At 60.5% G+C, this 24,668-nt stretch overlaps 1 protein-coding gene across 1 annotated transcript; it reads left to right on the forward strand.

The window, feature by feature from the left end:
- The first annotated feature begins 12,730 nt into the window (after positions 1–12,730).
- On the forward strand, positions 12,731–23,461 carry SLA2 (Src like adaptor 2). Its single transcript, XM_065414970.1, has 7 exons — positions 12,731–12,818; positions 16,535–16,634; positions 17,351–17,437; positions 19,619–19,722; positions 21,817–21,966; positions 22,807–22,939; positions 23,314–23,461. Exons 1-7 carry the CDS (start codon positions 12,731–12,733, stop codon positions 23,459–23,461), a joined length of 810 nt encoding a protein of 269 aa, XP_065271042.1.
- Positions 23,462–24,668: the final 1,207 nt, after the last annotated feature.

A 24,668-nucleotide genomic window follows, 5' to 3' on the forward strand; every position in this document is an offset into this window, starting at 1 on the left:
AAGAGTAAATACAAAACTGGGAGCGGTCTCTGGGTTGGAATAGACTCTCACCAAGTTTCTTCCCTAGTAGATAAGGGCTGGTCTATACTAGAAAGCTTTATCCTAAAATCAGTTTTAAAAAAAAACCCTAGTATGGATGTAGTTATAAGGGTATAAAAGTGGACCAGTGGGTGCTAGGAGTGAACATTCCTATGGGGGCAGGACATTCATGCAGGTTGTGGAGAACTGGGGAACTTCTGATATATTTATGGAAAAACAGGTTTGACTCAGTTTCCTCTCTTGTATTGTTCCCTGCTGCATGTGAAGGGATTAATTCCTTTCTTGATGGAGGGGGAGTCACTCAGCATGAATGAACCATCAGGAGCTAATGTCACTGGTGGTGACTGGTGCAAAGTATTGCCCCTCAAGAGGCCCAGCAGCCTGAGAGCTGGGTCAAGTGGGCAGCTTACAGTTGAGGAGGGGTCACTCAAACATGATGCAAGGACTGATTTGAGCCTGTGACCAAGAGGGACAGAATTGGCTGGAAGGGTTTGGAGGACACGGAGCCCTGCCCGGGGCTCCTCGGGGAAGATGGGTGATCCCTCTAAGCCACACACACAGGCTGTTTGTTGTGTAATTGTGTTTTCTTTGTAACTGGTTTGTCCTAAATAAATGTGCTGTCCTCTCTGCCAGCGGGGCAGTCGCCCAGCCATAGCCCTTGGGAGGGAGCAGCTTGGCAGATGCAGGACTAAACTCAGACGTGCTAAAGGGACCACAATGAAGGGCAGCAGGAGCCATGACCCGAATCCCGGGTGTGCGGAGAGAAACGTGGGTTCCTGCCCCAGAAAGGTGACCGCCAGGGGGGCAGTTACCCTGGAACTGAGACACCAGGCTCCTTGGTACCTGCTGTTGAAGCAGCTGGCACTGGCCTCGTCAGATGCTCTGGGAGGAGTTCGAGAAGCACCTGTGCTCCAGGGCTGTAGCTAGGCTGCTGCTGTAGTATAAACACGGCCTAATTCTTTGGTAGAATCTGCCCCCTGCCCCCCCCACACTCAGGCAATGGGACTACTCGGCGTGAGGCCGGAGGGCAGCCTCTGGCCAACCCTGCTGGGGTGTGGAACGTCTGCGTTCTGTTAGTGACCCAAGCCAGCGCTGCGGAGGATCAGCAAGCCACACCTGGCTCCCTCCCAGCCCCATTCACGGCTGCATCCACACCCCTTTGTCCTACATGATAGAGGAGAATAGGGCTTGTCCACACTGCCTCCCCAGCCAGCCAGCACCTTGCTGCAGAACCCAAATGGGGGTGGGGGCTTCCCTCACAGCAGGGAACAGCCTACCCCCCACCTGGGTTGTCCTGGAGGTTAGTCCAGCAATAGTCTGGCCTCACTCTGCTCCCCAGCTGCAAGGCACAAGGCTGCCCAGTTTGCACAAAGGCCTAGGCCTGGATAGCAGGGGCAGCTGCAGGGCAGGACAGAACAGTGCTGCCTGCACTGTGCCCCCTCCACTGTGCCCCCTCCCCTGCCCCTCGCCGGCTCGCTCTGGGGCTAGTTCCCTGCGGTTCCAAGAGCAGCAGAATCTGGTAACTATGAGACTCCATGGTTACAAACAGCCTTGCTGCCGTGCTAGGAGAGCTGGATTCTGCATTGCCGGGGCGGGGGGGGAGGGTTGCTCCTGCGGGCGGTGAGGAGACCTGCCTCCCCCAGCACTGGGCCAGGTGCAGGCTGCACAGGGCACGCAGCAGCCACCAGGAGTGTCAGGCCCCAAACCCATTCTGGCGGCTGGTGCCGTGAAGCCTCTGGCTCCCTCCCACAGCGTGGCCTGGGCTGTGACCTGACCGACCCAGTTCTTGGGGAGGGACGCAGAACCAGCTGTGCAGCTCAGCACCGGGTCTGGGCAGACATCGCCATATCAATGCCAAACGGGCAGGGCCGGGGAGTTCTGCAGGGAGCCAGGATGGGGGCTGGCTTGCACCAAACCCCAGCCAGGCCCCTCGCAGCTGGGGCGAGTGAGCCTGAGAAAGCGCCGCCTCAGGAGCTGAGGGCTGGAGACGTGCGCAGACTCCAGCCAAATGCCCCTACTTATAGGTTGGCTGGCTCCAGGGAGCAGGCATGTCTGGAGCCAGACACGGGGGTCCCAGGCCCTGTCGGAGCCTGGCTTGTACACAGCACTGTGCTGTGTATTCTCTCTCTCCAGCTGGCTGCTCCGATTCAAATCTCTCTCATGGTTCTTCTTTGAGTGATTGCTCATATCGATTCCAATTAGGTGTGCGCACCGCATGCACAGTCATTGGAAAGTTTTTCTCCTAGCAGCACCAGTCAGGTCGGCTGTGAAGCTCTCTGGAGTGGCGCCTTCATAGCGCTCAATATATGACCCTGCCAACCCGGCACCTCTTCAGTTCTTTGAGTGATTGCTCATGTGTATTCCACAATAGGTGTGCGTGCTCGCCATGTGCACCGGTGCCGGAAGTTTTTCCCCTAGCAGTACCCGTAGGGGGGAGTGCCCCCCGCGACCCCTGGAATGGCGCCTGCCTGGCGTGGTATAAGGGGCTCTACGCGCTCCCCCCACCCTCGGTTCCTTCTTGCCGTCAGTGAAGGTGCGTCGAAACTGCTCAGCCCCAGCTTTGCTGCAGCTTGGCCCCAGAACTGTTGTTAGTTCATTAGTACCTGTAGTCAGTTAGCTTTTCAGTTAAGTTTAGTTGGTTAGCGAGCCCGGGCCGGGGCATGCCCTGTCCCCCAGGATTTAAGTCGTGCAGCTCGTGTAGGCATTCTATGCCAAGGAGTGACCCGCACACGGACTGTCTGCGCTGCTTGGGAGAAACCCATATCAGCGAAAGGTGCAAGATCTGCAAGTTGTTCAAGCCCCGGACTAAAAAATGAACATTAGGCTCCGGGCCATCCTGATGGAGTCGGCGCTGGCCCTGACCCCGGCACGAAGCTCCGAACCGGTACCTCACACCGCGGCGTCGGTACGTAGAGAGCCTCCGGTACCTTTGACTAGTTGGCACTGCTCCCCTTCCACGGGGTGCGCCAAGAGGACCGGAAAGACTCCCTCTTTGCAACGGCACCGAGGGAAGTCTGGTAGGCCCATGTCAGGTAGTCCTCGATCCCCACCAGGCCCTAGGCCTCCGACTCACGTTGAGCGGAGTAGCCTGGCCCCTTTGGAGCAGGCCTCTCCAGATGTCTGGATGTCTTCCACGCCTGAAGCCCTCCAGATGGCCCGGGATGTTATGTCTATGCCGGTGCCTGGAGCGCTGCCGATGTTGGCCCCGCGCTTCAGAGGCAAGCCGCCACTGGGATCCCCGCAGCCGCCTCCGGCCCGGTACCGGTCTCAGTCGAGGGAACATTCCCAACGCCGATCACCGCCCAGCAACTGCTCGGTGCAGGGTCCAGGTGGATCACCCTCGACGACGACCAGACTGTCTGGCTGGGTTCCGTCCAGCCGGGACTTGCGGCACCGTTTGTCCTCAAGGAGCGAATATCGACGGGACCGCGGCGGGCGTCACCGCCGGTCTTTGTCTTGGAGAGGGTTCCGCAGTTGGTCACGACACAATTGTTGACGCAGTTCCCGCTCGGACTCCCGCTCCAAGTCTCTGCCAAGACATCGCAGCCCCGGGCGTCGATCGCCGGCGTCTCGCCATCGCGACCATTTGCGGAGCAGCTATTACCATCTGTACCAGTCCTCCATGTCGAGATCGCGGTCCCAGGGCTGTCGTAGATCCCGGCACCGCCGCCACTCCCGGTCCAGAGGCAGCAGCGGGTCGTACGCCAGCCCAGCCTCCACTCACAGCCGCCCGTCTACAGGCCAGGCTAGCCAGCCCGATCAGCCGGCCCCCCCGGTGCCTCAGCAAGTGCAGTGGCACCGAGCGTCGTGGCCGGCCCAGTGGTACCAGTGGGCACCGTGGCCTCCGGCGCAGCCCCCAGTGGTGACTCGCTCGGTGGCCAGGGCGTCGGAAGCATTGTCAGCCTCCATCCCTAGACCGCCAAGAAAGGAGTCGGTGGGACCCGTATCCTCTGCGCCGTGCCCGGAGTCCGACCAGGTGATGGATCCGCTGGTGCTGGCCGACACCCAAAGCACCCCACCAGCCTTCTCGCCCCATCCGGAGGAGCTGATTGCGTCCCCGCCCCACTCCGTCCCGCAGGAGGACTACCGGGCCCACCAAGAACTCTTAAAAAGGGTGGCAGCGAGCCTCCATCTCCAGGCAGAGGAGATGGAGGAGCCCTTGGACTCCCTGTTCAATGTGCTGTCCCCCTTGGCACTGGGCAGGGTGGCCTTGCCGCTCCAGGAAGGGGTGGCAAGAATTTCAAATGCCCTGTGGCAAACACCAGCCTCGTTGGCTCCCGTCTCTAAAAAGGCAGAGCGCAAGTACTTTGTACCCACTAAAGAGCATGAGTATTTGTATACCCACCCGGCGCCCAACTCCTTGGTGGTCGAGTTGGTCAACCACAGGGAACGGCAGGGGCAGCCAGCCCCGACCCCTAAGAACAAAGACTCTCAGAGGCTGGATGCTTTCGGGAGAAAAGTTTATTCATCGTCAAGCTTCCAGCTAAGAGTAGCAAACCATCAGGCTCTCCTGGGTCGCTAAGAGTTTAATCTCTGGGGATCCCTCCCCAAGTTCGAGGACTCCCTCCGGGAGCGCGATAGAAAAGAGTTTAAGGCACTCGTGGAGGAAAGGGCAGCGGCCGCAAGGGCATCCCTGCAGGCCGCTTCGGATGCAGCGGACACGGACGTATGGTCCATGGCCTCGGCGGTGTCCATGAGACGGGCGTCATGGCTCCTGTTCTCTGGGCTATCCAGCGAAGCGCAGTCGTCAATGCAGGCTCTCCCTTTCGACAGGAAGGCTCTGTTTGCGGAGGAGACGGACACAAGGCTGCATGGCATGAAAGACTCCCGCACGACACTCCAGACCTTGGGCCTCTATGTCTGTGCTCCAGCAAAACCCAAGGGAGAAACCCATATCAGCAGGCTCCCGCCCAGGCCACCTTCTTGAAATACGAGGCCGCCCAGAAGAAGCAGCGGGACTATAAAAAAATGCCTGCAAAGGCAGTATTGGCCTGCCCCCCAGCCTGGGTCCTCTAAGGGCAAGCAGGCGGGTAAAAGGTGCTTTTGACGGGACTCTCAGGGGTACCCCGCCAGTTCTCATCAGGGATCCATCCCCAATAAAGCTCCCTTTTTCCAATCGATTGTGTGCTTTCCTCCCGGAATGGTCGTGGCTCACCTTGGACCGATGGGTCCTCAACACCATCTTCCGAGGTTACATCCTTCAGTTTACCTCCTACCCGCCCAATCACCCCCCGCTCCCGTCTCTCTTGGGGGACCCATCGCACGAGGCTCTGCTCGAGCAGGAGCTCGGGAGGCTCCTGGAACTAGGAGTGATAGAGGCAGTGCCCAAGGAGTTCCTGGGCAAGGAGTATTATTCCTGGTATTTCCTTATCCTGAAGGCCAACGGGGGGCTCAGGCCCATCATGGACCTGCGAGGTCTGAACCAGTACATGGTGAAACTCAAGTTCCGCATGGTTTCCCTGGCCTCCATCATCCCCTCCTTGGATCCCAGTGATTGGTACGCTGCCCTCGATCTACAGGACGCGTGCTTCCACATCCATATATTCACGGGGCACAGGTGCTTCCTCCATTTTGTGGTGGGACAGAATCACTACCAATTCACGGTCCTCCCATTTGGCCTGTCCACTGCCCCCGGGGTCTTTACAAAATACATGTCAGTAGTAGTGGCCTACCTCAGGCGCCGGGGGGTCCAGATATTCCCCTATCTGGACGACTGGCTGGTCAAGGACATCTCCCGGTCGCAGGTGAGGGATCATGTGGCACTCCTCCTGTCCACATAAGCCACCCTGGGCCTGTTGGTAAACAACACCAAGTCCACGTTAGTCCCGGTCCAACGCATAGAGTTTATCGGGGCGCTTCTGCATGCAACGCCAGCCAGGGCCTCTCTCCCCTCAGACAGATTCGAGACCCTGACAGGGCTCATTGACTCGATCGCAAGGTTCCCGGTGATGACAGCCAGGGCTTGCCTGCAGCTGCTAGGTCACATGTCGGCATGCACATATGTGGTCGGCCAGGCCAGACTCAGGATGAGGCCCCTCCAGCTCTGGCTGGCCTCGCAGTTCTCCCAGGCCACGGACCGAATGGACAGGGTCCTCACCATGCCGAACTCGGTGATCACCTCCCTGCGGTGGTGGTCCACACCAAGCAACATGCTCCGAGGGGTCCTGTTCAGGGACAGGGCCCCATCATTGGAGTTGGTGTCCAATGCATCGGACCTGGGCTGGGGGGCCCATGTGGGGAATTCTCAGACCCTAGGCCTGTGGTCTCCGCAAGACCTGACCCTTCACATAAACGTCAAGGAACTCAGGGCAGTGCGGCTGGCATGTATGGCCTTCCACTCGCACCTGAAGGGCAAGGTAGTCAGGGTCCTCACAGATAACACGGCCTTGATGTTCTATATCAACAGGCAAGGCGGGGCCCGATCCTCTGCCCTCTACTACGAAGCCCTCAGTCTGTGGGACTTCTGTATAGCCCATGACATCCACCTGAAAGCCTTTCACCTGCCGGGCGCCCAGAACGTGAGGGCAGATTGCTTGAGCAGGGACTTCTCCTCAGCATGAGTGGTCTCTACACCCAGAAGTGGCCCACTAGCTCTTCTGAAGGTGGGGAACTCCCCAGGTGGATCTGTTTGCAACCCGGCAGAACCAACGATGCCCTTGGTTCTGCTCTGGGGGGGCCTAGGGAAGGGCACTATCTCCGATGCCTTTATCCTATCCTGGTCAGGCCAGCTTCTCTACGCCTTTCCCCCATTCCCGCTGATCAGCAGGGTCCTGGAGAAAATAAAGACGGACAAAGCCAGGGTCCTCCTCATTTCCCCGGCGTGGCCCAGGCAGCACTGGTACGGGACCCTCTCAGGCTGGCGGTGGCTCGCCGTGGTCATTGCCGCTCCGCCTGGACCTGCTGTCTCAGGACCAGGCCGCCGCCTCCATCCCAACCTGGCAGCTCTTCACCTCATGGCGTGGCTGCTCAGTGGCTAGGTGACGAGGAAAGGACATGCTCAGAACAGGTTCAGCGTGTCCTCCTCGAAAGTAGACGGCTCTCCACTCGCTGCTCCTACATGGCAAAGTGGTCTCGTTTTTCTAGGTGGGCGGTGGACCAAGGTGTGTCCCCAATGGCCGCCCTGATCCAGCTTATCCTTGATTACCTCCTCCGCCTGAGGGCCCAGGGCCTGGCGCCCTCGTCAGTTAGGGTACACCTGGCGGCCATATCAGCCTTCCATCCCCCGGTGCAAGGACACAGTGTTCTCCCTATGACAGGCTATGACCGTCCGGTTCTTTAAGGGTTTGGACCGGCTTTACCCATATCCTAAGCCCCTGGTCCCACAATGGGACCTGGATCTGGTGCTGGGGGTCTGCAGACTATGTCTAAGATTTCCAAAGGGTTCTGCACCTCCATTCAAAAAATTTTAGGGGTCTGAATATGGGAAAAAAGGGTGAAAACCACTGCATTAGAAGAAGGGGACACCCAATGAAACTGGCAGGCAACATGTGAAAGGAAATCTGTTTCAGCACACCATGTAACCAGCCTGTGGAACTCATTGCCACAAGAGCATAGCAGGAGTCAGCAAGGACTGGACATTTATATGGATCAGGAGAGCTGCCACAGACACTGCACCAGAGGTACAGCAGCTCCAGGGCACACGCTGACCTCTCATGGGGTTAGAAGAAGTTTCCCCTATGGGCTGGGTATTCCATTATTGTCCACCACAGGCTCCTTGCACCTTTCCCTGTAGCATCTGGGCTTAGCCATTGTTGGCTAAAGGATACAGAACTAAATGGACTGCTGGCCTTGCTTGGTCAGGGATTCCCTATGCTCCTGGGATGCTTCCTTATGCCCCCAGGGGCACCATCCTGGAGCTGGTTTAGGGAAGTTGGTCTGTTACTTCCTCTATCCTTGGCCAGGTTTTCTAAAACTAGGAGAGGGCAAGTCATGTGTGCGCTCGGTTTGTGCCCTTCAGTTGCAGGTAACTTCCTCCAGTAGAGCAGGATTGCCCTGCAGAACGTCATCGCCCGGCCAGTGGGGCTGTGTCTCTTTTGAGCCCGGCCTCCACTGCACAGCATGCATTGCTCTCACACAAATAGAATATCCAGCTTCACTCAGACATTCAGAGGACGCCCCCTGTGAGCAGCAACGGAGCCTGGCGCCTGCCTGCATCAGAGCTTAGGCAAGGGAGCGGCTGGAACCAGCGAGCAGAATGGCCCGTGACCTGCATGCAGGGGCTACGGGCTTGGCAAGGAGCCAGCACTGCTGGGACTCAGGGCCCTGTGTGAGTTGGGAGGGGGCTCTCGTGAATTGCCCCAACGCTCAGCAAGCCGCTGGCTGGCGGGTGTGCATGCTCATAGCACCCAGGCACCGTCACACAGTTTCCATGAAGCTGCCTCCTCCTCTTCAGCGTAAGCACATGGGCTGGAGTGTGGTGACGGCGTGGTGACACGCAGGCTATTTTAGGTGCTGGGGCAGATAAGATCTCCTGCACTGCAGCCGGGAGCTAAGCAGCCCTGCACGGCATTCACAGCCCAGTGTGCTGACTTGTTTGGAACCAGCCCACTGTTTTTCCATTGACGGGGGGTTATCGCTGCCCTGAGCACAGGGCAATGCTGCCCATCAGCCAGGAGTACTGTGCCCGTGCCTCTAGCCTGCCCCTTCCTCCCCGCTGACTCCAGCCCCATGCCTGGAGCAGCATGGCGTGTGCATTGCAGTGGAGGCTCTGCACCCAGAGTGCCCTGCTTCAGGCTGGGGCACCTGCTCTCAACTGACAGGTCAGAACTGGGGGCCAGGCCAAAGCACGAGGGGGCTCTCGGACGGGCAGAAGGACTCAGACGCGGAATCCCGTTAGGGAGCGAGCTGTTAGCGGGTAATAAATGGGTAATGGCCCCCATGCGCCCAAGGCCAGCAGGTCACAGCTGGCACCACAGCTGGTCCAGGGGCCTTCACGCTGCCCTGCCTGGCGCTTTACAGAGCGGCTGACCCCTGTGCCAAGCCAGCGTGAAACATGGGAGCAAAGGGAGGCCGCTCAAGGAGCATTTCCACCTGCTTGGGTAGGCAGGCTGGACTGCTGAGGAGCCAAGGGGCTAAATGCCTGGAGGGTTATTTTATACCTGCACCAGGAAACCAAGGGGCTGTTTGAAGCTTGTGGATGTAAGTGCAAATGCCTGTACATGAGTGGGTGTGTTCAGATGTCTGTACCTGTACTGGGGGGAGGGGTTCAGCCATACCTGCCTATACATGGGGGGAGGAGTCAGGTGTACATACCTATATGGGGGGAGGGGTTCAGGTGTAGGTACCTGTACTGGGGGAGGGGTTCAGCCATACATGGGGGGGTTCAGGTGTAGGTACCTGTACTGGGGGGAGGGATTCAGCCATACATGGGGGGGATCAGGTGTAGGTACCTGTACTGGGGGGAGGGGTTCAGCCATACATGCCTATACATGGGGGGAAGTCAGGTGTACGTACTGTGACAAAGTTCCTCCTCTATCTTGGTGGGTCCTGCGCTTATTGGCGGATTTTCTTGCCACAGAGATTCACCATGTGGGTTGGGGAACAGCCCAGAGACCTTCCCCTCTGGGAGAACCCACAGTCCAGGTCAATTGGGAGGTTTGGGGGGAACCCGGGCCCGCCCTCTACTCCAGATTCCAGCCCAGGGCCCTGTGGACTGCAGCTGTCTATAGTGCCTCCTGTAACAGCTGCATGACAGCTACAACTCCCTGGGCTACTTCCCCATGGCCTCCTGCAAATATCTTCCTTATTCTCACCACAGGACCTTCCTCCTGGTGTCTGATACCGCTTGTGCTCCTGTCCTCCAGCAGCACACCCTCTCTCTCAGCTCCTTGCGCCTCTTGCTCCCAGCTCCTCACACTCGCACCACAAACTGAAGTGAGCTCCTTTTAAAACCCAGGTGCCTTGATTAGCCTGCCTTAATTGATTCTAGCAGCTTCTTCTTAATTGGCTCCAGGTGTCCTAATTAGCCTGCCTGCCTTAACTGGTTCTAGCAGGTTCCTGATTACTCTAGTGCAGCCCCTTCTCTGGTCACTCAGGGAACAGAAAACTACTCATCCAGTGACCAGTATATTTGCCCTCTACCAGACTCCTGTACCCCACTGGTCTGGGTCTGTCACAGTACCTGTACAGGGGGAGGGGTTCAGGTGTCTGTACCTGTATGGGGGGGGAGGTTCAGATGTGCATGCCTATATATGTGGGGGGCGGGAGGGGGAGATGTGTGTGTGTGTGTGTGTTTAAACCCAGAGTCCAGTCCCGGGGAGGAATTCACCAGCTCGCTGGTGCCGACAGCTCCAGACCAGCCATTTTCTCAAGGCTGGCTCCAGAGGAAGGGGTGTCTTGCCCCTGCGCCCTTCCCCAGGGCCGCCAGCCAGCATCCGCAGATATGGGTCTGGCCCCATCCACAGGGACACCTGCCCCCATGGAAACAGGATGCTGCAAGCAGCTGCTCTCTGAGCAGAAACAGAAACCAGCACTCCAGCCTCCTCTCCAGCACTTGCGCATGTCACAGGAAATGTGAACGGGTCGTGGCTCCGAGGCCCCAGCCAGCTCCCTCCTGTCACACACCTCACACTCAGCAATAAGCTGCGCAGAAGTTTCTAGTACCAGAGGACAGCAGCACCTAGGAGAGAGACACGGGCCTGCTGCCAGGGGAGTTCTGAACAGCATAATCCAGCAGCTGGGAGCGCCTGCAGTGGTGGGCTCTGCCCTGCACAGGGGAACCACCAGCTGGGAGCGCCTGCAGTGGTGGGCTCTGCCCTGCACAGGGGAACCACCAGCTGGGAGCGCCTGCAGTGGTGGGCTCAGAGGAGTCCTAGTGCCTCCCTGTGTGCAGGTGGATTTTGCCCAGCACTGGAGTGACTCCTGCCCTAGGCAGCCTGCCGCAGCAGGAGGGACGACACTGCAGACTCTGCACTGCATCTGCCAAGCTCTGAGGAGCCCCATAGCATCTTCGTTGAGATGAGAGTCAAGTAAGTGGGACAAGTTTTTCCTTTGGGGGAAGCAGGGGATGCTGGGGGCTGGTGAGCTCTGGCCCAGGGTCCTGTTCTGAACGGATGGGCTGCACGTAATGAAGACGGTGCTTTGAATATCCTGCCTCCCGCCTGCTGTCAGATACCCTAATGAGGAAGAAAGGAAAGCGTGCAGCTGCAGGCTGGTCAGCCCTCACTCCAGTCCCCTCCTCAGGGCAGCAGGGCCAGCACGTGCCCTGTTCAGTTGCTGCAGCTCTGTCGGAGCCCGTTTGCCGTGGGCCCGGAGCTGAGTCAGAGGAAACAGGGAGAGCCATGACTGTACGATGGGACGCTGTGATAACATGCTCATCCCATTCAGCCAGGCGCTCAAAGCCCTTTACAAACCGTGATGAACTAAGGCTCACAGCCCTCCCTGTGAGATTGGGGTCATTTCACCCACCACTGAAATGCAGCCACCTCTAGGGTGTAGTGCAGCAGTTGTTTAAAAACTTGCAGCACCACCACACCCCAGTTTGGCACTGGAGGTGGGGGGGGTGGCAGCGGGGGAAACCGATGTCCCAAGGGTCTGGGTGTATGTTCTGGTACTTAGGCGACAGGACAATGCGGCCTGCCATGGCCAGCTGACGCTGCTGGGCGTGGGGGGCAGTTAGCTACACAGGGCCTAGACCCCCACAGTGGCAGTTGGCCACCAGCCCTCTCTTGTAAGAATTACTCTGGTATCTTCAATGACCAGAGACAGGCAGGACCCTGGGGTGCTCTTAGGCACGAGATCTCCATGGCACCCGTGATCACTGCCCTGAGCCATTCCCTTGGGTCTCATTAGGAGGGGCGAATGCAGTGCTGCGTTGTGCAGCCCCTGGCCATTCTGTACCGCTCTCCGCACCAGCCGGCTGCCCTGACCTTGCAGCCTGCCTGCCTCAGTGGGGCTGTGGCGTTCCTGACCCAGTTAATGGGGGAGGCCCTGTCCAGATATGTCCAACTCTTCTCTGGCATGACTCTGGGGCGATGCCCAACTGCCATAAGCCCCCAGTTCCCCTTCGTGTTGCAGCAGGAACCTCTGGGCTCGGAGTGTTCCCAAGCGACACGCTGGGGCTGGTTAGCCCCACTCAACGGCCCCAGTGTAGCAACTGGGCTGCAGGTTAAACCCAGAGCAATGACACAGAAAACCACCCAAACAAGGCTCCACCCGCCCTGTTGGCCCCAGTGCCTGTGCCCAGAGGGGCACAGCACATAACAGCCAAATGGGGCCATTTTATAAACATCGCCGAGGCTAACGCGCCAATGAGCGGGGGGTTGTATGGGCGGGTGTGAATGCGCAGGCCTGTACCTGCGTGTGTGTGAACAGCCAGGGCGAGCAGCCAGCCCCAGCAGCGCAGGCAGGCCACCGTCTCTCACGCCATGTAGACCTGGCAGTGCAGAGCTCAGGGCACGGCCCACCCTAGCAGGATGTGGCTCTGCCTGGGCAGCTGCTTGGGCCATCTTACGTTGGGAACCAGTCGGCCATTTGAAAGCCTCGCTGAGGGGCGGCAGAGTACCCTGGGCAGCCCTTGGTGTGTGTGTGGGAGTGGGGGGCAGGGATCCCGCAAGACCAGGGGTGGACAGGGAGCAGCGCAGGCAGCAGCCCACAAGTTCAAGCATTTAGCCGTCCCTTGGTTTTTCAGCTTTCTCTCCCTGCTGCAGAAGGTCAGAGCTGTTTGCTGAGGCCCCACTGGTGCCCGGGAGTGATGGGAAGTTTGCCCAGCAGGAGCAAGCAGCTTGTCGTTCAGCCCAGCCCAGCTGCTGCCATGCAGGCCACTGCCCCAGTGCAGACAGGTAGGAATCATGGCCCCTTTGCAGCCCTGAGCACCGGTGAGACGTGGGCTCGGAGTTCCGAGCCTGTGCACAACAGCCGCATCCTGCATCCGTCCCATGGGGCACTGCAGCGCCCCCTTCTGCCCCATGCCTACCCTGTCATCATGCTAGGCCTGCTGGCTCAGCGCAGAGCCCTAGGAATCAGCCTCTTCCGTTGCTGGCAGGACACACGCGGCTCAGGTTCCAGCCTGCGGAGCATCACTGTTCAAAGCCGCCTGAGACCCTGCCATGTCCAGCGGCGAGGGGGGCAGGGGCCTGGCTGCCCAATGGCCAGACCCAGCTTCTCTAGCATGGAGGAGCAGGACAGGGCACCGAGCAGCTGCCTTTAGCGTGGGGAAGGGCTAGGGTTACCATACGTCCGGTTTTTCCCGGACATGTCCGGCTTTTTGGTAATCAAACCCCCGTCCGGGGGGGATTGCTAAAAAGCCGAACATGTCCGGGAAAAATGCCGGCTGGGCACTTCCCCTCCCGCGGCTGCTCTGCTCCTCCCCTGACTCTTCGGCTCTGTTTAAGAGCCGAGCTGCCCGAGCGCTACGGGCTTCGGGCAGCCCCCATGCCTCCGGACCCTGCGCCGCCGGAGCCCGGGAGGGGAAGTGCCCGGCCGGGGGCGCAGGGTCCGGAGGCATGGGGGCTGCCCGAAGCCCGAGCGCTACCGGCTTCACGGTTTGCCGGGCAGCCTCCAGACCCTGCGCCGCCGGCTGGGCGCTTCCCCTCCTGGGCTCCAGCTGCGCTGGGGAAGCGCCGGCCGGGGGCGCAGGGTCTGGGGGCTGCCCGGCAAACCGTGACGCCGGTAGCGCTCGGGCAGCCCTTTTCGCGTGGCTGGGAGTGGGAGGGAGGAGGGGGCGGGAAGGGGCGGAGTTGGGGCGGGGCTGGGGGTGGGAAATGGGCGGGGCCAGGGCCCCGTGGAGGGTCCTCTTTTTTTATTTGTTAAATATGGTAACCCTAGGAAGGGCTGGCAAGATGCCAAAGTTGCAGGCCCCTGGGGCACCAGTAACCTGCTTGTTTCCCCTGGCTGGTTTGCACAAGGCTCCTCTCCCTCCCTGCGCTGCTGCCCAGCTGATGTGCACTTCGGGGTGTCCTTTGCTGGGAGCCTGCCAGCGTCCATCCGCCCGCTCTGGCCCAGCACTGAGTCACTCAGCACAGGCTCAGTCGGGGAGGAGTGAGGCTGGCAGGAAAGGCCGGCACCTCTCCCTGCACAGAACGAGGGTTGCATTTGACACGGCTCCTGCTTGTTTGCACTGGGCCCCTGCGGCCTGCAATGACCTGGGACCGCGGTCTGAGCCAGGGAGTGCCCCAGGAGAGCTGGGCTGGCAGGAGCATGCAGAGCCTGGCAGCGAGGCAGCCCCAGCTATGCAGGGGATGGCAGCAGGTGGCTGCATCCCAGCCCCACAGGCAGAGCGGGAGGAGAAAACAGGCTGGTTCTTGGCTTTCCTAGTGGGGTCTGAGAGCGGCTGGGGGGCCTGGCCTCAGCTAAGCCAACCTGCTCCAGCAATCCAGGCTGTGCTCCAAACAGGCAAGTCTATTCCCCCTCTATTCAGCACTGGTGAGGCCACATCTGGAGTATTGCGTCCATAGACACCGACTTCTAATGGCACCGGTGGGTGCTCGACCCCCTGGCCCCGTCCCGACTCTGCCCCGCCCCCCTCCTGCCCCCATTCCAACCCCTTCTCCAAAGTCCCCGCCCCAACTCTGCCCCCTCCCTGCCCCTATTCGACTCCTTCCCCAAATTCCCGCCCTGGCCCCGCCTCCTCCCCTGAGCACGCCACGTTCCCGCTCCTCCCCCCTCCCTCCCAGAGCTTGCTACAGCTGTTTGACAGCGGCAAGCGTTGGGAGGTAGGCGGAGGAGCTGGGACGTGGCACGCTCAAGGGAGGAGGCGGAGGAGGAGGTGAGGTGGGGGGGGCACTTGGCTGCCGGAGGGTGCAGAGCACCCACTAATTTTTCCCCCAGGTGCTCCAGCCCTGGAGCACCCACAGAGTCAGCGTCTATGATTGCGTCCAGTTTTGGGCCCCCCACTACAGAAAGGATGTGGACAAATTGGAGAGAGTCCAGCGGAGGGCAACAAAAATAATTAGGGGGCTGGGGCACATGACTTATGAGGAGAGCAGGAGCGGCGCCCGGGTTTTTGGCGCCCTAGGCGGGGGTCCTTCTGCGCTCCCGGTCGTCGTCGGCAATTCTGCGGTGAGGGGGTCCTTCCGCGCTCCTGGTCTTCAGGGCACTTCGGCGGTGGGTCCCGGAGCGAGTGAAGGACCCGCTGCAGAATTGCCGCCGAAGACCCAGAGCGCGGAAGGACCCCCGCCGCTGAATTGCTACCCCCCCCAAATCCTGGTGCCCGAGGCGACCGCCTAGGTCGCCTAAATGGAAGCGCCGGCCCTGGAGGAGGTGCTGACGGAACTGGGCTTATTTAGTCTGCAGAAGAGAAGAATGAGGAGGGATTTGACAGGAGCCTTCAACCACCTGAAGGGGGGTTCCAAAGAGGATGGAGCTCGGCTGTTCTCAGTGGTGGCAGATGACAGAACAAGGAGCAATGGTCTCAAGTTGCAGTGGGGGAGGTCTAGGTTGGATATTAGGAATCACTATTTCACTAGGAGGGTGGTGAAGCCCTGGAATGGGTTACCGAGGGAGGTGGTGGAATCTCCATCCTTAGAGGTTTTTAAGGCCCGGCTTGACAAAGCCCTGGCTGGGTTGGTTTAGTTGGGGTTGGTCCTGCTTTGAGCAGGGGGTTGGACTAGATGACCTCCTGAGGTCCCTTCCAACCCTGGTATTCTAGGATTCTCTGAACTCGTGGGCATGAGCAAAACCCAAGTGACCCGTGGCTGGCTGGGCCTGGAACCAAGGCCTCTGGGGACGCTGTGTACACTGCAGAGCAGACATAGCACCCTTCCCCCAGCACTGCTAGAAACCCTGCCCCTGCCCAGCGCCCTCTAGTGGTCATCTATAGCCCCTGCAACTAGGCAAGTCCCACAGTGCCAAAGGCAAGGGGCCCAGTGTGGGGCTGACACCCTCCCCCGGAGGTTGCATGGGTGGGGGGTGTAAATCTGAGCAGGACCCCTGCAGTGGGGGCTAGTGCTGTGCTGCTGACCTCTCGCACGCCAGGCACCAAAAAAGCATGAGATTGGCTTAAAATCCTTCAATTTAAAAAAAAAATCCTAATAGTTGGGTGAGGGGTGTCTTTGGCTGTAACTTTCTGAGGTGGAAGGGACCGTGCTCTCCGGCTTGGGGGAAGGGGTGCGCTCCAGCTTCGGGACCGTGCTCTCCAGCTTCAGGGCCTTGCTTTCCGGCTTGTGGGGTTGGCTCTGTGGCTTCTGAGGTCGTGCTCTCTGGCTTGGGGTGGGGGGGTCACGCTCTCGGCTTGCGATCTTCAGCTTCGGGGCCATGCTTTCTGGATTATGGGGCTGGCCACTGACTTTTTCCTGAAAGCCCCGATTCTCCTGCACCCCTGGCTCTGGGAGCTGGGGCTCTAAAGAAAACACAACCTCTCACAAGAGTCGGTACCGCTGCCGGGCCAGAGGCATACCACAAAGTCTGTTCCTGACACGCCCCTTCTCTGGGCACCTGCTGGGAGCCGTGGGCCCGCTCACCCCGGCACTGCTCTGCCCCTCTCACCAGGCCGCGGGCACTGCCCCCGTGGGCGGGGAAGGGCAGTGCTGCGCGCTGAGGTGCTGTGGTCTCTCGGCAGGTCTGAACAGCTACGTGGCAGTTGCCTTGTGCTCTTTCCCCGCGGGTGGGGAGGCAGAGACCGTCCTGCGACCAGGCGAGCAGCTGAACGTCCTATCTGAGTAAGTCCCCCATGGGAGCAGCCTAGTTGCCCAGGGCTAAGCCCCAAGCACCACCCCAGGGCCCGGACAGGAGACCTAGGCCTCCCCGGCACTGGGGTGCTCACCAGGCTGTGCCTGAGCTCTCATTGTACTGTGCCAGGTTGGCGCATCAGGGCTCTGCCCCCAATCCCCTCCCTGAGACGCATGGCCTCTAAACACATGGCCACGGCAGCCAGCGCTGCAGCCTCCGGCTTCCCCAGGCCCTGGGGCGCTCTAGGAGAGGCTCTTGTCATGTATTTCCCATGCCCCGCAATCCTGCCTGCTGGGACATGCGCTGGAGCCTGCCTCTGGCCTGGGGCTCACACAGGCCTCTGCCAGGCGCCAGGGCACGGAGCCATCACAGGGGAGCAGCCTCTGCTGACCCATTCCTGGCTCCCGGCAAGCCTCGTGCCCCACGGGAACGGCGTCGGGCTGTGTGGGGACCGTGCCCTGCAGGCACGTTTCAAGCTCCCATGGCATTGGGCCCCACTGCTTTGATTTCAGGAGTCCCCAGAAACTCAGACACAGCAACAAAGAGGCCCTTAGTGAGCTCAGTGGGCTGAGATGGCTGGTTGTACATGGGGAGGATGGGGGGTATAGCCAGGCAAGAAGCTGCGTGTCTACCAGCACAGCACAGCCATGGGCCTTGGTTGGAGGCATGTGACTGTGGCATTCCTGGAAACTCTTCTCTCTTACAGGGATGGGGAATGGTGGAACGTGGTGTCGCTAGCCACCGGCAAGAAGTGTTCGGTCCCCAGCAGCCACGTGGCGAAGGTGTGGCACAGGTAAGAACCCGCGGGCCTGGCGTTATCGGTGCTGCTGTTTAGTGCTGTATCACGGCAGTGTGGGGTCAGGGCCCCTGGCGCCGGGTGCTGCACAGACACAGGAAGGCACGGCCCCTGCAAACACTCCCATGCAAGCAGGTGCGGTGGGAATGCACAGGAGAGTAACGCTACTGCTGGCTGTTTGCAGGCTGGGTGAGTCACCCCGCGTGGCTGTGCCAGACAGGCAGCGGGGCTGGAACAGCACCTGGGGCTCTGCAGGCTGTAGGGGCCCATGGGCTCAGTGCACTCAGGCAGTGCCGGGGGCCCAGAGCCCCACCCAGGTGCCTCACGGACACAGAGCTAGGGAGGCGGGGAGGCAGTCTCCATGCTCCAAGCCACCCCTCCTGTCTCTGCTGGCGCTGTCCACATGGGCTCAGGGCATGGGGGGCTGAGATGGGGCCTGTCCCGAGAGCGAGGCTGGCGCATGCAGGGGCCACCCAGCTGCTGTCAGAGGGCGAAGCTGCATGGCCTCTCTGGTCAGCTGGGATGTGGTGGAGGGGGTCGGGCTCTAGGTGAAGCGCAGGCAGCCCTAGAGCTGAGCGTGTGGCGCACTCTGCTACCCAGATGGCAGGGAGCTCATATGCCCCCTCAGGCTTTCTGATGCAGCTGAGACCCCCTGAGCGACACCCGCTGAGCCACAGCTTCCTCTCCCCTCCCCCCAGCTATTGTCTCCTGCTCCTTTGAACAGCGCTGGGGTTGAAATGCAGAACACGGGCCCCACTAGATGCGAAACCAAAGACTTTGCAGCTATTCTCCAGAACACGCTTTGGCATTTGTTCCGTGGCAGCCCCAGTCCCAGCCCGGGCCCCACCGTGCTAGGCGCTGGCCACACAGAGCGGCACTGATGGCCCAGCACGCAGGAGACCCTCAGCTATTCCTTGGAGTGAATTTCAAATTGGCCCATGTGTGTCAGTTGGCTCCATGGCGCTGGGCTTTCACCCTGGACTAGCCACATTGCCAGGCATGGTGGGGTGGGTTAGGGACATTCGGGAAGTGGAGCAATGCCAGCTGACTTAGGAATTAATAATTCCACTATAATAATTGCTTTTTATGTAGTGCCCAAAACATGTAGGTGCTTCACAGATCTGGGCCCTGGCCCAGAACGTCCAGCGTCACTAGAGCTCCCGCTCGGCAGCGGCTCCGGAGCCGCAGAACGACCCATCAGGAGCAGTGACACTAAATGCCCTGGAGAACTGTGCAGTTAGTTCACAGCCAGTAGAAGTCAGCTGAGCAGACCCTCTGGCCCCGCTTTCCCACCTCCTGAAGGGTTCCCATGGTCCTGCTCCTCTCCGCTGGATCTGCCCCCAGGGCAAACACTGCTCTGGAAGGCAGGCTGAGGGAGAGCCTGAGAAACCAAATACTGGGCTTGTGTCCTGAAGCTGCAGAGTTTCTGCTGCCACCTCGTATAGGCCGGCTGTGGCCAGTGATCAGCTTGCAGCCCTGGGTGCTGCGAGACGTAACGCTGGTGTTGCTGAAGCCTCAGCGTGGTGCCGGCTGGGGGCTCTGTGCTGCCTGTAGTGTGGTGCTGACAGGGCCAGCGCTCCAGGAAGATGCAGCCGGACGAGTTGGGTTCTTGGCTGGTCTGAACACCATAGTTAGCTTCCTGGAGACCATGTTACGCCCTGGCCACTGTGCCATTGAGTCCTGACCACTTGTGGGCATGGAAGGCACCTGTGTGTGGGGGAGGTGTAACAGTGCTGGCCTGGCCCGTCCGCCTTCCTACATTCCCCTTCATGGGGGCGTTGCTTTTCGTTGCCGGTCTCCAAGCCCACGCTGTGTTGCTGTGTGCTGTTAGCCAGCGCAGCCATTCCAGCCGGGAGGCAGCTGCATTGCGCTGCCGGGTGAAGTCGTCCCACGGTGTGATTCCCCCCAGAGGAAGCCTGGGCCAAGTGTAACGAACCGCCCGGCCATGAGACTGGGCCCCAGGGAACATGTGGCTCGGGTGGGAGCCAGGAATGGGACCACCCAGTCTACCCTGCAGTCTGTCCCCTGCCAAGGCAGGGCTGTCCCCATAGTGGGGGAGGGCTGAGCCCTGCCTGTCCTGGGGGGCAGCTCCACAGTAGGGCGGGGCGCTGGGATGGCACAGGAGTGGGGCTGCCTGCTGCCAACCCCCGGTGCTCAGTGTCCTGTCATTGCTGCCAGGTGGCTGTACGAGGGCGTTAGCCGGGAGAAAGCCGAGGAGCTGCTGCTTCTGCCGTGCAACCGCAGCGGTTCCTTCCTGATCCGAGAGAGCCAGACCAGGCAAGGTAAGTGACTCCACAGAGCCGCTGCCAAGCGCCCACCACCTGCCAGCCGGGCTGGAGCCGAGGGGCAGGAACCATGCGGCTGGTTCCTCTTAGCGAGCAGGAGTCCTGCAGCGAGATGCCTGGGCACTGCCCCACCCACATGCCCACCCCGAGGCTACCAGCCCCACATTTGGGCAGTGTCCCAGCCCCAGAGCTCACCCCATGGCGCCTCCTGCCATGCCCAGGCTGTCCCTGACGGGGGAAGGGCTCCAGGGTCCCCGAGATTTTTGGGCTGCTGCCGTCAGCGTGGCTCAGGACAGAGTCTAGCCTGGGCTGGCGCCTGTGGCACCTGAGCAAGGAATTGCTGTGCACCCCCAGCCCAGCCTGGCCTCTCCCCAGAGGGCGGCCGGCCACTCTCGTGGGGAATGACAGAGACGGGGCAAAGGGCTCTCGGGGCCCAAGCGCATGAGAGCCGCAGCTGCTGCCGGAATTGCTGCTCGTTGATACACACAGCCACCAAACTGGCCCCCACACACCCTGTGGGAGCATAGAGCCCGGGGGTGGGCCTTTGCTGCTCGCTGCTTGGGGCTGCGGGCGAAAGGGAGGGCTGGTGTGAGGGGAAGTTCACCCATTGCGGCGGCTGTTTGCCAGGCTAGGCGAAGCGGCAGCAGCACACCTGTTTCCACTGAGGTCAGATTCCTGCTCTCAGGTGTGGTGTTGGTGCCTTTCCAGTTCTGCGCTCCTGCAGTACGCTGGGGCTAAAATGGTCCCAGCATAACTTAGAGCGGCCCCAGAGCACAAGCAAAGATTTTGCTGAAAATCCTGGGCTCCCTTAGAAGTGTTAGCTCCCCCTCGGTGCTAGTGGAGCAGGGCTGGGCCCAGAACCGGACCTGTACCTTTCCCAAAGCCCTGCTAAATCAATCATTAGCGATCCAAGGCGGGGGCTGGCTTTCTGCCAGCACTGGCCCACTATGCAAAAGCACTACTGCTGCGGAGTGACAGCCCAGCAGGTCAGAGCTGAGTCAGGCCCGGGCAGAGCTGCCCAGGACAGTTCGGTCCCGGCTGGCCCAGCATGGCCATGGCATGCGCCATCCCCAAGGGAAGCACTGGAAGCTAAAGCACAAGCTCTTTAAAAGTGGGAGCTTGTCCCTGCACACACCAGGTGCTGTGTGTTGTGCTCACGGCTCCTGTTGCCTTCCCCAGGGCCACTTACGGTACGAAGCAAGCGCCTGCTGGCTCAGGGGCCAGACTGTTTCAAGGGCTGAATTCAATGTGTTATTGACTGAGGCCTCCTGCCTCATCTGCGGTGCACATGACGGGGATATGTAGAGCAGTGGCCTTATCTCTGATCATTTGCACCTGCAGCTTTAGCTGACTGCCGAGCCCAGCGGTTTCCTGAGTACACTGGGTTTGTGTCACACTTCCCTCCCCCCCACCCCACTGTCCCCCGGCAGAAAGCTTCCTGCAGCATTCAGTTACCAGTGTAGGAACTGAAAACCGTGCTGTGCGTGCCGTGACAGGGGAGCGACCCCGCCACCGGGCTGGCCAGTGTGTGTCAGTGCGCTTCCCGTGGGTGGGACGCCCTCCCGCACTGCTCCAAAGGGCTAAGCACACAGCCCAGGGTGGTGCCCATAGCCAGGCAGCCGGCTGGCTCTGGGCCCCGGGCTCAGGCACTCTGGAGCGGCTGTTCCAAGGACAAGAGGATGTCTCACCTTGTCTGATGTGGGGGCAAGAGGGAGGGGCGGCGTAAGGGCGGCAAAGCCTAGCTAGGCCAGCAGCCCCATGGCTGTCCAGCAGCTGATCAGCTTGGCTTGTGGCGCAGAACATTGGCCAGTCAGACCCCAGCTTGTGAAAATCTCATTTTGCTGTTGTCAATTGGCCGATGTGCCCAATAAGTCTGTTCCCTACGCCAATCAGCGTGCAGCGTTCAGCTCCGCCCCTAGTCTGCAATGGTCCTAACCCCCGGGGCTGCTGCCATGGGGTTGGGGCCAGTGCAGTTGCAATGAAGCCGACGTGCTGGCGTGGCAGGAGCCCCCTGCCCCAACTCAGTGCTGTGTCCCCAGCCGTGGCAGTGTGCTGGAGCCAGGCATTGCATTGTGATCGCTCCCCTTGCAGGCTGCTACTCCTTGTCGGTCAGGCGCACCAACCACTCCTCCTGGGACTCCATCAAACACTATCGCATCAACCGCCTGGAGAACGGCTGGCTCTACATCGCCCCACGCCTCACCTTCCCCAGCCTGCAGGAGCTGGTGGACTATTACTCCGGTAACAGCCCAGTTTCTAACGAGCCCCTGCCCCAGTGGGAAGTGGGCAGGCAATGGGCGCAGCCCTGGGCCTGCAGGGCCCCAAGGATGCTGTGATGGGGGGAGAAAGGGAGACTCACCAAGGAGCTCTGGGTGCCAACCTCACCCCGGGACAGCCAGAGCACAGGGACTGGGCAGGCAGCCCCAGCTCCCCCCACCCCCATTCCTCCCCAGCCTGGGTTCTTAGCCCCATTTTCGGGTGGGGGGCAGGGGTGCCGTGAATCCAGGAATAGACCCTTGTCTTTAGGGAGGGTGCTGCTTGGAGCAGGCATAAGTGCCCCGGGTTAGTATCACCCCTCCGTGCTGTGCTCCCTCCCAGTGCCTACCCTGTGGCAGGGCCACTCCATGGGCCCTACTACCCATGCTCCAGTCAGGAGCATGCGGCCCAGAGCCAGGCTTGACCACATCTGACTACGCTGCCCCCAATGTACTTGGGGGGCTGCATGCTCCGCCCTGCTCACCCCAAGCCCGTCCCACTGTGCACGTGACTTGCAGGGGTCATGGCTGCAGAGATGTGTCTGCAAAGCAGGCCCGTGGGTGCTGGGTGTAGTCTAGCAGCCCAGCACCTCTCGGCAGAGTGCTCCAGCCCCCCCAGCAACGAGCAGCCTGCACTACGTGACCCTGAGCGACAGTGCTCACCGGCCGGCTCTGCCCATTTCCAGCTGCCCCTTGGCGTGAGCAGAGGAGCCAGCCTGCGTGGCCATGCACCAGGGCGTGTGTCTGTGCTGCACGCAGGGTGCGCATGTCCCGGGGGCAGGTGAATGGGACACCATTGCTGATGCTCCCTGCTTCTCTGCCCCAGAAATCGGGGATGGGTTGTGCTGCCTCCTCAAGGAGCCGTGCTTCATCCAAGGAGCAGTTCGAGTCCCAGCCCAGAACCTGGCCCCGCCTGTGGTCGTCAAGAAATCGGCTCTCAACTGGCAGGAGCTCGACAGGTAGGAAGCTGCTGGCAGCGGAGGGTGCTGCCCCTCCCTCGCACGGGGGCAGGAGTGGAGTCCTCCTTGTGCATTGGGGGGAGCCCTGCAATACCCCCTGCCCACTCCTGGCCCGTCTGGGTGCAGGCTCTAGGGTGCACGGCTCCCAAGGTCTGGGTGCTGAGCGGGGAGGGGGCCTCCAAGGACCCACCAGATACAAGGGGACGCAGCAGCTCAGGCTGGGGCCTGTCTGCCTCTAGGGTGGTGCTGGTGCTGAGCCTTGGTGCCAGTGATGCTGACACTGGCTAGAGCGGGGGGCAGGGCCAGGTCCAGCGGGTGCCGGGCTGCTGGTGAATAGCGTGACTGTGCTAAGCATCCCTCTCTTCTGTCTGTAGCTCGGCCCTGTTTTCGGAGGCTCCACCCCCAGAAGGGGAGTCCCCTGTCAGCCTGGGCCTGCGGGAAGCCATCAGCTCCTACCTCTTTCTGACGGAAGAGCTGCCGCCGGAGAAGGGCGAGAAGGGCAGTCTGTGGAAGAGCGCCTGAGGGGGCCGTACCCAGCACATGGCGCCAGGGACCGTGGGGCTGCAGTCTCAGCCAACCAAGCTGCTTCCCCAGCCCCTGGACTTTTACCGCACACCCCCCACCCCCACCATATAAATTATTGGCCTGATGCAAAGTAATTTATTGCAGCTGCGCTGCTCTGAGCTGTCCCCCCCGGCTGGCCTTGTCTCATGCTTGAACCCAGCTGGGTGGCTGGTTGGGTGGGGAGGTCCTGGTGCTTTGGGCCTGACTCGAGCCCAGCTGGACCTGGATCCACCGCTCGCCGCAAGGAACCCAGCACCTGCTGCTCGGAGTCACTCTCTCACCTCCAGTGCTGGCAGCGTTGGCTGAGTAAGCTGCTGCCTGGAAATCCCCGCACACAAACAGCCTCTGAGGACACCTTACTGGGCCCAGTGGCCAGATGGAAAGGACTTGCTAGAAAGAGAAGTTTTGGGTGAATTATAATGCACAGAGGCCCTGCTATGTGCTGTGTGTACGAGAGTTCGATGCCAGTGCACGTGACGGTCTGACTGACTGGCCTTGCCTAACACTGAATATAACAGACAGAGATGGGGCAGAATCAGCCTGCGCCCCTCAGTCCAGACCTGCATGGTCCATACACAGCTCTGCCAACTCCAGACTCACGGCCCCTCCGAGCACCAACAACGGCTAGAGAGCTGGGGCCATCGCCAACTGCAGGCTCCCGTGTGTCTGACGTCAGCCTGTCATCGTGGGCCTGCAGCAGCGAAAGCCGAGTGCCTCTCCGCACATGCTGCAAAGACAAGCTCCCCTCAAGCCAGGCCATGCAGCCCTGTAAGACACTGGCCCAGCCCAGGCGGTTCATAAAGGGGCCATGAGCCTGAGGCCAGGAAATGGCCCCCAACTACTGGGCTGTAGCTGTCAACTGAAATAAAATGCAAATATTGAATAACTGAGCTGTGTCCTGTGGCAACGGCACCAGCACGCCCCACCCCCACCCCACTACAGGTAATGGCCCCAGGGCAGGACTTTCATGCAGTTTAGCTCATGAAATGTATCCAATATGCTGGGCAGAGGCTGCGTTTCCAGATTGCATGTAAAAATTTGGCCTATTAAAGTGGCTGAGGTTTGGGCTCCTGGCTCCCAGCACGGGCGAGGGCGAGTCCAAGGCCTTCGCCGTATGGCTGTCGGGGAGTTGCTCTCTCCTCCACAGCGTCCCTAGACCCCCTCA

The sequence above is a fragment of the Emys orbicularis genome, chromosome 12, assembly GCF_028017835.1.
Source record: "Emys orbicularis isolate rEmyOrb1 chromosome 12, rEmyOrb1.hap1, whole genome shotgun sequence".
Lineage (NCBI taxonomy): Eukaryota > Metazoa > Chordata > Testudines > Emydidae > Emys > Emys orbicularis.